Raw genomic sequence first — 17,065 nt, forward strand, 5'->3', positions numbered from 1 at the left:
ATAAGTTTCGTGTACCGGGTGCAGTAGAAGACTGTAAAATTGGTAGAATTTATTCAGTGTTAAATCTCTTAGCTGATAAGACCTACGGCTTGTCAAATAAAATGGTGGGAAGATTTAGGGGTAGCAATAAAAACAAAAGTCTGGCAATGGCTGTGGTATAATATACCTAAAAGATTTATATCAATGAACTGGAAAGAGAATCTTTAAAATGTCTATCATGAATGGTTCTTCACACCCCAAAAAAACAAACTGAAACTAATTTATAATCTGATGTCTGGTTATCAGTGGTATCATGGAAAATTTCACAGACTTTTTGTACATGTTAAAGGTTTTGTGTTTTTTGGGTTGTTTTTTTAAACAAGTAAAAAGGGGGTGCAGTCATATTACATTTGGAGCAAATCTCTAAATAGAGAATTCCTGCATTTGGAGCAAATCTCTAAATAGAGAATTCCTGCAGATTCTCTATATGTGAGTGCTCTTCAGCTGTTTACAGCAGTTGGAGGATGATAATGATTTCCAAATGGTCATTAATTAATGGTCGCAAAGGCTAATATTTTTTATTATGGGAACAAGTCTATTGTTCCTCCTTTATCAAACTGTCTTTATAGACTCAAGGAAGAGGCATTAGTGAAAACCCTTTTATGCAAAGTAGGTCCATATTTATAGGATTTCAGAATGGTTGCTTCCATCTGTGGAGCTGGTGAATAGATCCAATTTCACTGCCAACACAAGAGAGAGTGACAGGTTACTCTTGTAAGAAAGGTTGTTTAAAAAAAAAAAAAACCCGAATAGGCACATGTGCTCTTTTTACTTCCCAAAGGGAGGAAGCTCTTGTTTATTTCCCCTTGCAAATACACAAAACATGACCAGCACTGACTTGTGAATGAGTTCTCAGACAATAATGTGTTGCCATTCAACAGTGTCTCTCTCTGAACACTTCCACTGCAGGTTGGTGTTGCTGCCTCTAGTTTACATCTCAGGTAATTAAGGCAATTAAAATATCCCCAAATTTCCCAAACCTCACAACCAGAGAGGCCCAAAACAGGTTACTTGAATTCCATGGCTACTAGACATGTCTGTGGTTGTGTTTGTTTTTTAAAAACTGTCACCTGGAGAGGGGTAGGGTGACAATTAGAAAAGAAATTCTCACTGGTTTCACTCCCAGCCTTTGCGTTCAAAATCTCCCAGAAGTGGGAGTACTGTTTAGACATTCTGGCTTTCAATTCTTTGGCAAAATCCATTTTGTTTTGGAACATTTCAGCAGAACTGAAGGGGAATTAATGCAACAATTCTGCAGTATCTGCTCAGGAAACCTGTATGGTATTGTTAGAAGCTCGTTGGTCCTGTGCAGTTCTTTAGGACTTCAGCTGGAGATCTGCCGACAGAGAAATTTGCAACCTTCTCCCTAAGCTGCCACCATCCTGAACTATATCTGGAAGCATGAGACTTCTGGCTCCCTTGAGCTCTAGATGCTGTTTTGTGATTTCGCCTTCTCTGCCTCAGAAAGAAAGTGACCCTGCAAAAGGCAACAAGGACAGCACCGTGTGTTACATGAAAACAGACCCAGAAAACTCCAGCAGAATAAATAGAATGCCGCAGCTGAGAAAGGCAAGGATATAATCAGGCCCAGCTTCTGCCACCAGTTCATGTCACTATGAGGAATGGTGCATCCAGCTCAGGAAAGCAATGACCCAGTTCCCCAGCTGGGACCCCTTCAGCCGCAGGAAAAGTTCGTACAAGTTGATCTGCCACAAGCTCAGGGCCTCAGAGATGGATATCTGTGCCTTCCTGTACAGTGAGTCACTCTTGCTCCTCTGGTGCCTGGAGAAAACACAGAAAAGGAACGTGTGAGATCTTGCAGCAATTTTGAGATCTCGAAATCAGTCCGTGAGGGGAGGGGCAGATACAGATTTGGCCAGCCGGGGGGGGGGAACATTCCCCACCCCTGTCTTACAGGGACAAAGCCCAGCAACAGGAAGCCAGTGAAAGAGCAATTCTGGTGGAGTTTACTGTGTGAACCAATTCATAAATTTGGGTCAAGTGAAATACACTGCCCCAGTCACTGCTGGCTTACATTTGAACCCCATTTGGGCCAAAATTATTATTTATTAAATTGATATACCACCCTTCATCCAAAGATCACAGTTCACAACATAAAAATGCAAAATGAGAAGACAAAATAAATATTAAAAGCAAGAACAAGAACTAACCAATAACCCCCTGCCTTCCCACAAATACTTTTAAAAGGATATCGAATGTTGATCAACCAAAGGGCTGGTTAAAGTGAAATGTTTTTGCCTTGCACCTAAAGTTATGTTATGAAAGTGCTAGGTGAGCCTCCCTTGGGGAAGTATTTCATAAAAACCAGGCAGGCCTCTACCTTTTCATTCCACCTGCCACCTCCACCTGTGTTACTAGTAGCCTTTGTCAACTTTGGACAATTCTACAGTGGGTACCATAGGGTAGCAATGAAGGCAGAACTGAGGAAGCAAACCAACTGCCCCCTCTTAACAAGGGGAGGAAGGGGGTAGAAATTCATTACTCAAATAAAGAACTGAACCCCAAACCGACAACTTCTCAACCCTTCTCCTCTGCTTGCGCCACCTTAAAGGAGATTTATAAAGATGGTTGAAGACACCTCAGGATGTTAAACGTTTCATGGCCAATGTTATTTCCACACTCTGGACATGTATTGTAGAACAGCCACGTTCTGCCACTCACTTTTTGCACAACATAGCGATCAAAACATCCTCTTCTCATGTTTCCCCTATTCAGCTTCAGTTTTATTGAGCTCAGAAATTTGTTTGTTTGTTTTTTACACAATGCAACAGCTGCTCAGATTCCTATGGCCTAGATGAGATGGCCCATCTCACAGCTGTTCAGGCCTGTATCCTGTAGGCTGGTAATAGCTTGTAGAGACTGTGCTCTAGCCATTTCATTTTCTATGGTCCATCTCTCCTCCCCTCTAGGAGTCAGCTCTATCACATTGCCTCTTGCCAAATAGAATTACTTTATATCTTTTTCTTTCCTCCTCCCTGCTCACCCCGCCCCCAAATCACAGGTGACAATCATGATCTGAAGTGCAGTGAGGTGTGGAGGGAGTGCTTACCCCCAAATAATAATCCCAATTAACTCTGCCTCCCCCCTCAAAAAAAAAAAGTAATAATGGTGTTGGGAAAAGGGGGACTATCCATTTGGCTACAAAGTGTTAGAAGATTCAAAAGGGAGTTGCTATTCCACTTCCACCATAAAACAGAACAGCAGTGATTGGGTCCGGTAAATCTTCCACATCCAGATGGATCTGAATTCTGGCCTACATTTAGCTCCTTTGCAGGGTACCAGGAAGTAGGAATCACTAGCTAAACAACAGCCAAGGATCGTGCCTCAAGGGGCAAAGGGAACTCACGTGGAGACAGCTCGAATGCAGCAGCGAGACATGTTGAGGAAGGAGCTGGCACTGGCCCGTGTCTGTAAAGCTGATTCAATCCCCCTCAACAAATCATTGGTCTTCAACAGCAGCAAAATCTGACGGGGGACGCTGTTCAGCAGCTTGGTGATCTGAGGTAGGTACATGGCAGCGTTCGTCCGGATTTCCACATCCTGGCACAGTCAGACGGTAAGTGAAATGGGGATGAGAAAGGTTCACAATGGAGAGCTGATCCATAATCCCTGAGCCATAATCTACCACAGATTTTGCAAAGAGGGCTTGCTCTGTAGAACAGCCTTTCTGAACCGGGTACCTCCAAATGTTTGGGTCTATAATTCCTATCATCTCTGAGCACTGGCCATGGTGCCTGGGTCAGACGGGAGACACAGTCCAAAACAATTTAAGTGCAGCAGGTCGGGGAAGGCCAATCCAGAGCTCAACAAATAGAAGCCCAGGTTCAACGAATAGGAAATATAGTCAGTGTAAACCCACCCTCTGTGGTCTGTTGCTGGAGACAACTGCCCATCACACTCTGCAAACATTTCAATGAATCCAGAGCATTGGTGAACATCTCACAAACACAGAAGCTATCTCCACATCCTCTAGCAGCTAGCATGCTAATTAGTAAAATCCAGAAGAGAGTCAAAGGAGAATCTAAATGACATGAAGCTGCCCTATACAGAACAACACCAGTGGTCCATCAAGTCCAGTGCAGTCTATTCCAGGCGGCAGCAGCAGCTCTCCACAGTCTCAGTCAGAGATCATTCCCAAACTGAGCATTCTTTTAATGGGACATGCCAGGAACTGAACCTGGAACCTTTTGCATGCAGCAAATGTATTCTAAGACGGAGGAACGGCCCTTCCCTCTTGAGAAACCTGGGCTCTCCTACATGGGCCTCTGCATAAGATATAGCACAAGAACTGGGTAAGGGCCATAACTCAGTGGCAGGGCACACATCCTCTGGCATCTCCAGGTAGGACTGGGAAAGGTGGCAGTCGGGAACCCTGGAGAGCTCCTGCCAGTCAGTGCAGTCAATACAGGCACACCTTGCTTTATTGCGCTTCGCAGATATTGCTTTTTTTCCAAATTGAAGGACCAGAGGAACTGTGACTGTGCTGCTGTGGTCAAGACAAGGCTACAAGAGCCTGTCCCCACCACACAGTTGTTCCTGCTGCTCCTTACAAGGATACGGGTGCAGCCCAACTGCTCCAGAGGAAGGAAGAGCTCCCCTTTGCCCCGCCTCTTTTGGCCACGGAAGTAGAGATGTCTAGGTCCGGAGCCAGGTTTTCCCCTCCCAACCCTATTGCTATTGCACACTTAACAGACTTCAATATAGTGTGAACATAATTTTTATATGCACTGGGAAACCAAGAAAATTGTGTGACTCGCTTTCTTACGATATTCATTTTATTGCAGTGGTCTGGAACTGAATCCGCCATAAATCTGAGGTATGTCTGTACTGAGATACATGGACTAATTCACTATAAGGCAGGTTCCTGCGCTCCTATGCAGACCTTCTTTAGTTGCGGCATCTATGACTGTTCACTAGAGTGTTCTTAGGGCATTCTCCTTGTTTATTACTTACATTAACCTACTAGACAGCTATAATAAAAGATGTACCTCTTGTTTAGTGACTGGCAGCCGGTCGATGCCCCTGTTGACTGACTCCCAAGACCTGGCAGTGAGCATGCAGGCAAAGAGGGGATACAGGTCGCCCGCTCCCAGCCGACGACTGTATTTCTGGACACGCTTCATGTCAGATTTGATCAAGGCCTGCCAAAGCCGGCAATAGTCCAAGCGGACATTCTCTGACAGGACCTGGAGGAGGTGGAGGAGGAGGAGGAGGAGGAGGAGGAATTTCCCACAAAGCACTGTTAAATAACATTATGGACAGAAAATACAAAATTCTATAAGAGAAGAAAACAGTTGGGATTAAGTGACAACTATGAATAAGAAAATGGGACGCGGGTGGCGCTGTGGGTAAAACCTCAGCGCCTAGGGCTTGCCGATTGCATGGTCGGCGGTTCGAATCCCCGCGGCGGGGTGCGCGCCCGTTGCTCGGTCCCAGCACCTGCCAACCTAGCAGTTCGAAAGCACCCCTAAGTGCAAGTAGATAAATAGGTACCGCTTTATAGCGGGAAGGTAAACGGCGTTTCCGTGTGCTGCGCTGGTCTCCGGACAGCGCTGGCCCCCGACCTCTTAAGTGAGATGGGTGCAGAACCCTAGAGTCGGACACGACTGGCCCGTACGGGCAGGGGTACCTTTATGAATAAGAAATAGGTTGGCCTGTGTCACTTGTTTAATTCACAGAGGCAATTGGCTACTACTCCAGCATAGTTCTAAGCTGCACCCCAGGTGGAATATGGATATGGTGCCCTCCTTGCTGTGGGTCCAGCAGCTCATATTCTTGACAGTCTTGCTCACTCATTCTGCTGGGCCCCGTAGCTTATCTTTCCTAATGAGCCAGTCAGCCATTCCCACAGCTGAGACAGCTGTCCACCTCCTCTCTATGAGCCACAGCCCACAGGCTACGAGTTGGTGCTACTCAGGCACCCTCACCTTAGATCTGCCTTCTGCAGCCTGGTGCACTACCCTGATATTGTGGCACTACAACTCCCATCATCCTTGACCACCGACCATGCTGCCTACAGCTGATGGGAGTTGTAGTCCAACAGCATCTGGAAGGCAGCAGGTTGTGGACTCCTTCCCATGCCTCTCCTACTGCCTGCCTGTTTCCTGCATCATCAAAGCACCTGTCTCCTCTTCATCCATTCTGGTTCCTAAACCAGAATAACGTAGATACAAAAACCTCACTGGGAAAGAAAAAGGTTGCCATCTGCTACTGTGGCAAAATAATTCCTCCTGGCAAAGTTCTGACCTCAGTACGGGCAGCCCTCCTTCTCTCCCCATGTCCTCTCACTGCTCTCTGCTTACCTGATAGAGCCCATGGTCCAGAAGTATAATGTGCGTCTTGCCTGTACTTGGACACTTCTTCACCAACACGTTGCCAGGGTGTGGGTCACAGTGCACAAAGCCATTGACAAATATCATTTCACTGTACATCTTCCCCAAGTTGTGAGATATCTGAACAAAAAAGGGGGGCACCATATTAGACTCTGAGAAGCAACAGGGCTATGGGCAGGGGAGCCCACGTGCCAGGGAACAAAGGGCAGCATTCAACTAATGAGTCGCGGTGTCAGCAGAAACCCTGTGCAAGAAGTTATGTTTGTGTAATGGGATGTTCACTCCTCTTCTCCCCCATGCATGCCTGAAATTTACTAGGAGGGGGTGATGAAAAACCTCAGAACAGTGTGCAGGAGGAGGAGAGAGGGGACCATTCCATCTGCCAGATGAAATGTTTGACCTGACAGGACCATCACCTTAGCACCATGCTGAATTGCCCCCAATATCTATGGTAGGTAGGTAGCAAATGCAGGCATCCTCCTCACATTCTTAGGCTCTCCAAAGAGGGGGCAAATGTGTGAGCATCTACCTAAAGATTTAACATGGGTGAAAGTGCAGGAATTAGCAGGAAGCCAAGAAGGTGGAAAGGGGAATCATGAAAAGCAGAACTGAAATTCCCATCTGAGTGCAGCTTCATATATTACAGTACAGAGTTATAAAACTGAACGGTCACTCAACAGAGAGATGCAGTGTCCTTGTGAATATGTGTGTGCATTTACACTTACAATATATACTACCAGTTTGCATACAGGGCAAATAGATCCACAGAGGACGCTATCACCACTACTCTCCATGCTGCTCTGTCCCATCTGGAGCAGCCGGGGAGTTATGTGAGGCTGCTGTTTGTGGACTTTAGCTCAGCTTTTAACACTATCCTCCCCCATAGATTGGTGTCCAAGCTAGAGGCGATTGGACTCTCCAACTCCACCTGTCTCTGGGTTTTGGATTTTTTGTCAGAACGTTCTCAGAGGGTTAGAGTAGGGTCACATATGTCCACAGCCCTTAGCCTTAACACCGGCTCACCACAGGGTTGTGTGTTGAGTCCCCTGCTCTATGCTCTCTATACGTATGACTGTACAGCCACCTATTCCAGCAACAAAATCATCAAGTTTGCTGATGACACTACGGTGGTAGGGCTCATTTCAGGAGGGGATGAGTCCGCCTATCGGGACGAGGTGGAGCGGCTCTGTGTTTGGTGTGGAGAGAACAATCTGGCTCTTAATACGGCTAAGACCAAGGAATTAGTGGTGGATTACAGGAAAAAAAAGGCGGACATTCAGCCCTTGCATATCAATGGGGAACGGGTGGAGAGGGTGGCGGAATTCAGGTTTTTGGGAGTAACTATCGATCAGGGCATGACTTGGAGCGCAAATACCACTGCTCTGGTGAAGAAGGCCCAGCAGAGAATTTATTTCCTCAGACTTTTAAAGAAGAACAATCTGAGTGAGAGACTGCTGGTGTCCTTCTACCGAGGCTCCATAGAGAGCATTCTTACATACTGTATTTGTGCTTGGTTCTCCAGTTGTACAGCTAGGGAGAGGAAGGTGCTCCAGAAGGTCATAACCACAGCACAAAGGATTATTGGTCAACCTCTCCCATCTTTGGAAGAATTGTACGGTTCCCGTTGTCTTAGGAAAGCAAACAACATCCTGCAGGATTCATCTCACCCGGGATACAGTCTGTTTGCACTACTGCCTTCTGGCAGGAGATATAGAAACATCAAGTCAAGGACAAATAGACTGAAAAACAGTTTTTACCCGAGAGCTGTGGCCCTTTTGAATGCTGTAACTCGATAGTGTGACCTGGGAGATTGATGGGTGTGGGTGTGGCTGGAATGTGGTTTGTTGGTTGTTGTTGTTGTTTTGCTTTTGTTGTTTTTAAGGGATGGCATCCAATTTCGTTGCACTTGTGCAATGTTGCACGTGTGTAATGACAATAAAGAATCTATCTATCTATCTATCTATCTATCTTATGTGCATGCCTAAAAATGATAGAAAGAAGTACAAGAAGTGGCCCCAGTGCAGACAAAGTGCATCAACCTTTTCGCATGAGTTTCAGTGAGATAACACAGGTTGCTTTCATAAGTGATGAAAGAACACTGTCTTTAACATAGGTGAGCATAATTAATATGACACATAATGCAGGAAATTGTTGTTTTTAACAGACACTATAGTTTCAACAAATATGCTTATTGTGACCAAAAGATCTGGTGGGTTCAATCCCTCCCCCCATTATAGCAAACACTTGCAATTTTAAAGATACCTATTAGTGTTTGCTGGTCTCCTTTTTGTCATGCGAAATCAGAGTAGAACTGCCCGTGAAAACAGCAGTAGGGCAAGAAAACACACAATGGTATTGCAGGACATTACTATGACTAAGAAGAGGGAGCAAGAACTTGACACAAGGCTGCCCGTTTCAGTGGAAGCCCCACATTCACCATAATATTTGGTTCCACTCTCACAGCCCGTTAGCAATTGTTTGTCTCTGATGTGATGCCATCACACCGCCATGGGAAATGTTTTTTCCAATGATATAAATGCTTCTTCTGATAGTAGCCACAATTCCCTCCTCCTGCTTCTAATGCACATCAGCCTTTCGCTGCCCCTTCCTTGCTGTTACTGCCACACCTCCTTGCTCAGTCAGGTGTTAGTCTGATTTGTGATGTTTGCAAAGATGAAGCAGCACTATGAGGCTGTTTAAATCATTCTGTCACTGCCTGTGATCCCCCTTCATCAACCCTTCTCCCCAATCATCCCCTTATCGCCACACCATTTTATTAAAGTTAAAAGCTAGCTCAGAGGAATAGATGTCAACGTTTCCCTTTTTTTAAAGGGAAATTCCCTTATTCCGAATAGGATTCCTCGCAAGAAAAGGGAAAAGTTGACAGCTATGCTCAGAGGCAGGGAAGGGTCCCAGAGCTCTGCATCTCACTTTCACTGGGGAGTGTGAATACACTCCCCCCCCCTTATGCGTCAAAAGAGCACGTACAAACAGCACACATACATTAGCCATTGCCTTACAACCTCTTCCCCCAGCAAGACACAAACAGCCCCGCAGCAGGTTGCCCAAGAGGCAATTAAAAGACAATTATTACAAAACATCCTTAACACATCAACAAGCACATAGTATAAGCAACCAACTTTCAAAGTGTTTCGGGGTAAGGAAGGAGAGTCTGCACAGGCACCAGCAACAAACCTCAGACCCAACACTTCCATGTAGGAGAAGGATTCTGGAGCACATTGCATGGATTGCCACACCAAGCATGCACAAGTATGGAACACACTTTCTGCACCCTGATGGGATGGCACTGGAGTCAGGAACGTAGCATGAGCTGGAGGGCTGCAGCTAATTTTGCATATTTATTTCATCACAGAAGGTTGCAAAAAACTAAATCTGCTGGACCTGTTGCTGCCATTCGTCAGCACCATCATCACTTAATCCTATAATATTCTGCTTTTTGGTTTAAAGTTTAATAAAGCAATCACTGTTTTCATACAAAATATCAAACAACCCGTCATCGACTCTTGACCTCTTTCCTCCAGGTAGCCCCAACGCAAATGCAGAGAAACAGAAAGAACAAAAAAATAATAGAAGGGTGGGTGAGGTGAGCCGTGAGCAGGGAATCGTGTTTCAAACTCCAGGAATCCAGACCATACGTTGACACAATATTGTGTTGTAGAAATTACTTCCCACAAATGTAAAAAAAAAGAAAAGATAAAGAAACCTTGACCTCATCTTTGAAAGCTCTGGAAAGAGTCAGAGTAAAAAGAAACAATTATATCAGTCCATGGTTTTTCAAATGGCGGTCTAGGAAATCCTGGTGTGTTTTGGATCCTCATCAAAGACTCCTTAATAATGGCATCTTCCTGGAAGGAGAACTTTCCCCAAAAAAACCTGATTTTCCTCTGGAGCAGACAGCTGCAGGAGAGTGTTGGTTGTGTTCTAGGTCATTGTTACAGCAGCCATTTGGAAGGGTTCTATGCACCTAGAACATGTTGCAAAATCCCTTGCAACCCATTGGGATTCCACGGCAGACATTCCACTGCAGAGCATCTTGTGCTCAATGCCAAATTCTTCTATTTCACTTCCTAACCTGACATGCAGGTGTATCTTTACAGTATCATTTGAAACAGTCCCCTTCACTGAACTAGCAGATCAAAACATATCTCTAGAAACTCCCAAGTGGTCTTTTACCGGGATGGCAGACATAAAGTTCATGTTATAAATGTTATAAATACAGTGGAACCTCGGGTTGCGAACGTGATCCGTGTGGGAGGCACATTTGCAACCTGCAGCGGTGCATCTGTGCACGCGCGGGTCGCGATTTGGTGCTTTTGCGCATGCGCGAGCACCGAAACCTGGAAACAACCCATTCCGGTACTTCCAGGTTTGGCGTGGTGCGCAACCCGAAAACACATAACCTGAAGCGTCTGTAACCCGAGGTACCACTGTACTCAAAATTAAAATGTAAAATCAGAAAAGGTAGAAGCATCTTCTTAAACTCCTATGATCAAATTCATGATGGGCCTGAGAGGTGCTATACTCCATAATTATTAACAATATATTACTGTTGTCATTATTACTATGTGTCATGCAGAGATTGACAACACAAGCTTACGGTCTAACATACACAATGCAAAAGAGAAAAGGAACTGGGAAGGATTTGGAAAACAAGCAAATTTAGGCTCTGATTCTTTATAAGTTGCATAATAAATATCATTTTTAAAAAATAAATAATAAAAAAGCTGTGGTGACTGATGACAGCTCGGGCGGGGGTCATAATGTCAATGTTTACTCCCCAGGGCTTAGAGGTATGCGAACTAATGCAAGCTTTAAAAACCCAGGATAGGCCGGCAGTCACTGGGATTCATTGTTGGAATCAGTTTCTGCAAAGTTAAGGTTGCTGCATAGACTACAGGCACAGTTAGCAACCAAAGAGGCCACCCACAGAAAATAAGAATGGGATCTAAAGGCAGAAGGGAAAGAGTCGTGGAAGAGCTGACTTGCAGGCAGTGGAAAGAATGTTCAGATCTGAAGCTGACTCAGCACAGAAGGTTGGGAGCAGATCAAATATTGAAAACTCCCTGAGGGAACAGAGAGCAATTGGTATATTTTACTTCTTTATTGGGTTACTCACAATGGCTGAGTGCCAGAAGCCAATGCCCTCTAGGGCCTCTGCCTATAGTCCCACAGAGGTCAGCCCTTGACAGCATCTTTAATCTAATTAGCACTTATCTCTTGGTCCCAGGGCTGCCACTAGAGTAGAGGAGGGTGGGCTGGGTCGGGCAAACAGAAGAGTGAAGACAAACTCATAAAGGATGCTTTCAATGTCAGCTTCTTCTACTTGTGTTTAGAAAAGAGGCCAGAATATGGCCCAGGAGGCTTTGGGTACTCAGGAAAGGGAGCTGGTGGAATATGAATTGGTATTGTGCCAAACATTTATCCTGCATGTGTATGTGGTTTTTTAACCATTCTCCATCAGTAAATGGGAAAGAAACTGCATTTGGTTATCAAAGGGGACGGAAAACTTTAGCAAAAGTCTCATCCACGTTTTTTTGTTACGCTGACTTTATTTTTGAACTGGCCAAGGGGCGTTGGTGAGCATCTTTTCTTTAATTCAACAAATCATCTCACTAGCAGTCTGTGCTCTGCAGCTTCCCTGAGACGTGTGCCTCAACTAAAGCTCAGGGGAAACATTGTAAAGTAATTGCTGCCATGGGGCTTTTCCAGATCAGGAAGCGCAGGCAGCCAGGGAGGCTGCAAAGTGCTGCATAAATGCTTACAAGGAAGAAGAAGAAGAAGAAGAAGAAGAAGAAGAAGAAGAAGAAGAAGAAGAAGAAGAGGAGGAGGAGGAGGAGGAGGAGGAGGAGGAGGAGTTTGGATTTGATATCCCACCTTTCACTCCCTTTAAGTAGTCTCAAAGCGGCTAACATTCTCCTTTCCCTTCCTCCCCCACAACAAACACTCTGTGAGGTGAGTGAGGCTGAGAGACTTCAAAGAAGTGTGACTGGCCCAAGGTCACCCAGCAGCTGCATGTGGACGAGCGGAGACGCGAACCCGGTTCCCCAGATTACGAGACTACCGCTCTTAACCACTACACCACACTGGCTCTACCTCAAGGACTGCCACTCCCCATATAAATCAACCTGGACTTTGTGATCATGCTTTGAAGCCCTTCCTCATGTGCCACCTCCATGAGACATCTGGAGGGTGGCAACATGAGAATGGGCCTTTTCTGCAGCAGCTCTCCATTTGTGGAATGCTCTCCCTGGGGAGGTTCACTTGGTGCCTTCATTCTACCAGATTGTTGGCTGGTTAATATTCTATAGCCTTTTAGATGACCAAGGTTGTTGTTGTTGTTTGTTGTTAAAATTTATATACTGCCCTTCAACTGAAGATCTCAGGGTGGTTCACAAGATAGAAATACAGGATAGAAGCACGAAATAGTGAAAAACAGCACAAAACAATAACTCCGCCTCCCACAAACAACCTTGGTCGTCTCACAAGATCGTGAACTTAAAACCACACACCAGCTGAAATCCTAAAGAAATTCTCAAGTGCCTCGAGAATAAGGCAGAAAAGCAGAAAAACTCTTTTGCAGATGAAGGGAGGAAAAACCTGAGAATTGGAGGACAAGTTTTGGCACCCTAGGATTGCAATTGTACGTGTTTTGTGGACCAAGGCTGAGAGCCTTTGCGCTGCTTTATGGAATCCCAGGCAACAGTTTGCATTCAGAAGCTGAAGCCTGAAGGGGAGGAATCCCACCACAACGGCAGCTGACCTTGCGTGAATTTCCCTCTTAAGGAAAACCACCATCTTCTGAGACCTCGTGGACACCTTCTCATGGACGCTGCTCATTATTCAAGGAGGTGGCAGGAGGCAGAGAGACACAGGCTCCTCCTGCCTGTGCTGCATCCCAGAAAGCAGGCAGCTTGCTGCAATTCTGAGCACATCAGGGCCAGGCAGCAGCGACAGCAAGGGCAGAAATTTAAATTCGTTCATCAACATTAATCACAAGACTGCAGTAATAAGAGGCACTATCCGGGCCCAGTCTGTGGGGAGAGGCAGCATACAAATGTCACCCAGCTATGAAGCCCATCTCTCCCTGTGGGTTTCCCTGTTCAAGCTGAGGAGGCTCTGGGTGCGCTTATGAGAAAGCAAGTATGGTAAAGCATCTGTGCATGCCAGTGTATCCAAATATGCCTGCTCAGATATGCTGCTTTATGACTGTGCACATGCAACTGTGAATTTGCAGTAGAGTCTGCATTTATTTACTCTTGGTGGCTTCATACCGCTCTTTGATCATAGTCCCATGGATGGTTTACAAACCGGATAAAACAATTAAGATGCAATTACAAGGTAATAAATGTAAAATGGTTGGCAGGTTTAAAAGTGCATCTAATAAGACTGGCAAGATATAAAAGGTCTTTGCTTGGCATCAGTAGAACCATAAAGTGGGTGTCAAGCTAACCTTTCTGGGGAGAACTGGGGTGCCACCAATGGGAAGGACCCCTCTCTGGCATCTTAGATGGTGTAGGAGATCTGCCCTTGAAGATCTTAAATGGACAGTTAGGTACATATTTAGCCTAAAGTGCTAATAAATCTGACGCCAGTTGTGAATCTGTGCCTGTCAAGAGACTGGAGAATAACAATTTCCAGTGAAATATCACTCAAAACTTTACTCTGGCTGTATTTGCCTCTTTTTGAGTTTGCCTTCAGGCATGAACAAAATCCAATGGTTAAAAAAAGAAAAGATAAGATAAATGTCAAAATATTACACTGTATTAATGACAGGATGAATGCTCATTTAATTAGGGAACAGCAGCTGCAACATTTAATTCTCTGGACCAATCGGCCAATCAGTGCGAAGCAAAAAAGCTTGAATTTCATGTGTATTGGGATCAAAGCAGAAGCTGAGGATGCTGCAAACTGCGGACAAACCAGTAAAAAAAATAATAATTGGGGAACCTGACTTTTTATCTTTTTTCCTCATAGCTCCAGTGGGTATATCTACACTACAGAATTGTCTGTCAGCAATCCCATCTCCCAACACACAGGACTACAGCTCCCAAAGTTCCTTAGAGAAAAGACAGCCTACTACATGCGAATAAATCTGTAGGATTGATGCCCTGTCAAATAAAACTCCAACCTATTTCAACTTTGGTGCTTGGGACAGTGACTGTTGGACCCGGCAATGTTTCAAGGAACCAATCTCCAATAGCTGCTGTTCCAGACAAAAGAAATAACATTAAATACGGTACGTGCAACTGCAGCAAAATGCCATCAGTTGACATGGGGAGAATGATATCCAAGCCAAGAATTTGTATGTTGGGCTGTGCAAATCCAGGAAACAGGAAAGAACAAAGTGAAGCAAATCCAGAGCAGTTTGCAGGAAAGGGATAACTGCAGCTGTTAAGACGGCTCCATCTGCACCTTGGAAGCTGCCCTGTGTCATGTGGGGAGGCTGCCCAGGGTAGGAAAGCCTTTCCACCTGAGGACAGGTGCCCAGTGGCCTTGGGGGTGCTGGTTGGCTGCCAGCTTGACCAGAAGCAACTTAGTGGCCCTCGGTTAACAGATTCTGCCACCGACAACTCCCAACAAGGTGTCACTGAGAAAGAATCTGCACCCCTCCAGGAATCCCAGACCTGTGGCGGCTCAGGTATCCTGCAGTTCCCAGAGAACACAATTTCTAAAGGGCACAGGAAGGGCCCTTGCAAAGAAAATACAATGCTCTGCTGGTTTCTAGGACACCAATCATTAAGCTGATTAAGGTATGTGTTGGGTATCCCATTGCTTAACTCCAACCTCTGAGGGCCAGAAACTGATTTATAGTTAAGAGTAAAATTCTAACTGGACTATAAAGAAGGCTGATCGCCAAAGAATTGATGCTTTTGAATTATGGTGCTGGAGGAGACTCTTGAGAGTCCCATGGACTGCAAGAAGATCAAACCTATCCATTCTTAAGGAAATTAGCCCTGAGTGCTCACTGGAAGGACAGATCGTGAAGCTGAGGCTCCAATACTTTGGCCACCTCAGGAGAAGAGAAGACTCCCTGGAAAAGACCCTGATGTTGGGAAAGATTGAGGGCACAAGGAGAAGGGGATGACAGAGGATGAGATGGTTGGATAGTGTTCTCAAAGCTACAAACATGAGTTTGACCAAACTGCGGGAGGCAGTGAAAGACAGGAGTGCCTGGTGTGCTCTGGTCCATGTGGTCACAAAGAGTCGGACACGACTAAACAACTAAACAACAACAAAATTCTAACCTGGCAATATGTGAACCAGTGCACAATTGTGTCTTGTGGGTGTTTCACGTTACCTACCTCTGGAATGGTGCCTGTGCTGACCATATCATCCACATTGAGCACTCGAAAATCCTAAAAGGAACAAGGAGCTCAAGACCAGATCTGTTTGTGTCTTTCCTCTATTTATTCCTGTCTCTTTCAATTTAGAACAGATACTAGCTGTTGGCCCGAATTCAGCCCTAATATTTGCCAATTATTTTAAGAGACGGCGACACTAACTTCTATTGATCTCATTAAAAGTAAAGGTCGTGAGGTAGCTCATTTCTCAGGGCTCAATATTACCTCCTCAGGCCAAAAGAATAGCATTGATTTTGGAACTTTAATCGAAGGTTAATAGGATTAGCGAGCATGGTTAAAAAAACGAACACCCTGCCATTGCAGGTCCCCAGTCACATTGGTGTGAAATTAGCCAAGGTTGTGTGACATCTAGGGGCCCTGACACTACTTGCTTGCGCATCATCTCAACTCTGCAATATCCCTTGTTCATGGAACCACATAGAAAGCACCATCAGAAAACAGGACAGTAGATCAACGCACAGAAGGAACAATATTTTGGTGAGGAATTATGGAGGTAGATTTGCACTGCGGTTGCAAAGCTTGGCTAAGGCAAAGAAGTAATGTGTACAACTAGGCAACTGGCCCCACAACCCTGGTTCATCAGTGATGGGGAGAAAGGCCCGCTTTTTTAAAAAAAACAATCAGAGAACCAGCATTTTCAACTTGGTCTATACTTGTAACCAAATGATGCGGAAGAACAAATTGTTCAACTTCAGATTGCAGGAGGGGAAGGTGCCATTTTACCCCAGGTAAAATGAACTCCAAGTAAAATTAAACTTTTCTCCCTGATGTGATACTTATCTAGGAAAGCGTAAAAAACAAACAAACCAGTCTTTGATATCTAATTTACAGCACATGTCATAATCCAGTCCACTACCTCATATCAGATCTGTACTACAACATGAGACTTTGATTCTCAAGTCAGGAGTTGAGTTCCACACTCTCATTATGTGCCTCCTAAAGTATCATTATGATATGGGTCAAAGCAGTGGTTCCATTTTCACATGATTCTGTTCTACGGTCTCTGGCCAACTTAGGCCTATCTTTTGGCATGCTGCAACAGTGATTCACCAGTTCCACTTGGACTGCCCAGATCACCCCACTTGAGATGGCATATGACAAGAAAGAATATACTGATGGTAAAGGGAGTGGCAGTAGGATTTCCTAGCTTTGAATCTCGCGATATGGTCAAGTTTGCTTTCAGGTCTGAGGGCAAACTCTGCTTCTTCAGTGCTCCCAGTTCCTAACTGCAGAGTTAGAAGAGGTTCAGAAAAGGGCCACCAAAATGATCAAGGGGATGGAGTGACTCCC

General features: G+C 45.1%; 1 protein-coding gene across 7 annotated transcripts in view; it reads right to left on the reverse strand.

Annotated features, from left to right (window-relative positions):
- Nucleotides 1-802: 802 nt before the first annotated feature.
- Nucleotides 803-17,065, reverse strand: part of ADCK1 (aarF domain containing kinase 1) — a 124,499-nt gene continuing 108,236 nt past the window's right edge. For all 7 annotated transcript variants that reach the window (XM_053378201.1, XM_053378223.1, XM_053378184.1 and 4 more), the window contains 4 exons: nt 6,363-6,512; nt 5,049-5,246; nt 3,407-3,600; nt 803-1,821 (listed from right to left, as the gene is read on the reverse strand). In XM_053378201.1, coding sequence (XP_053234176.1) covers nt 1,653-1,821; nt 3,407-3,600; nt 5,049-5,246; nt 6,363-6,512 — 711 coding nt within the window. In that variant the 3' untranslated portion in view covers nt 803-1,652. The remainder of the gene's footprint in view (nt 1,822-3,406; nt 3,601-5,048; nt 5,247-6,362; nt 6,513-17,065) is intronic.

Source organism: Podarcis raffonei, chromosome 1, assembly GCF_027172205.1.
Source record: "Podarcis raffonei isolate rPodRaf1 chromosome 1, rPodRaf1.pri, whole genome shotgun sequence".
NCBI classification, from domain to species: domain Eukaryota; kingdom Metazoa; phylum Chordata; class Lepidosauria; order Squamata; family Lacertidae; genus Podarcis; species Podarcis raffonei.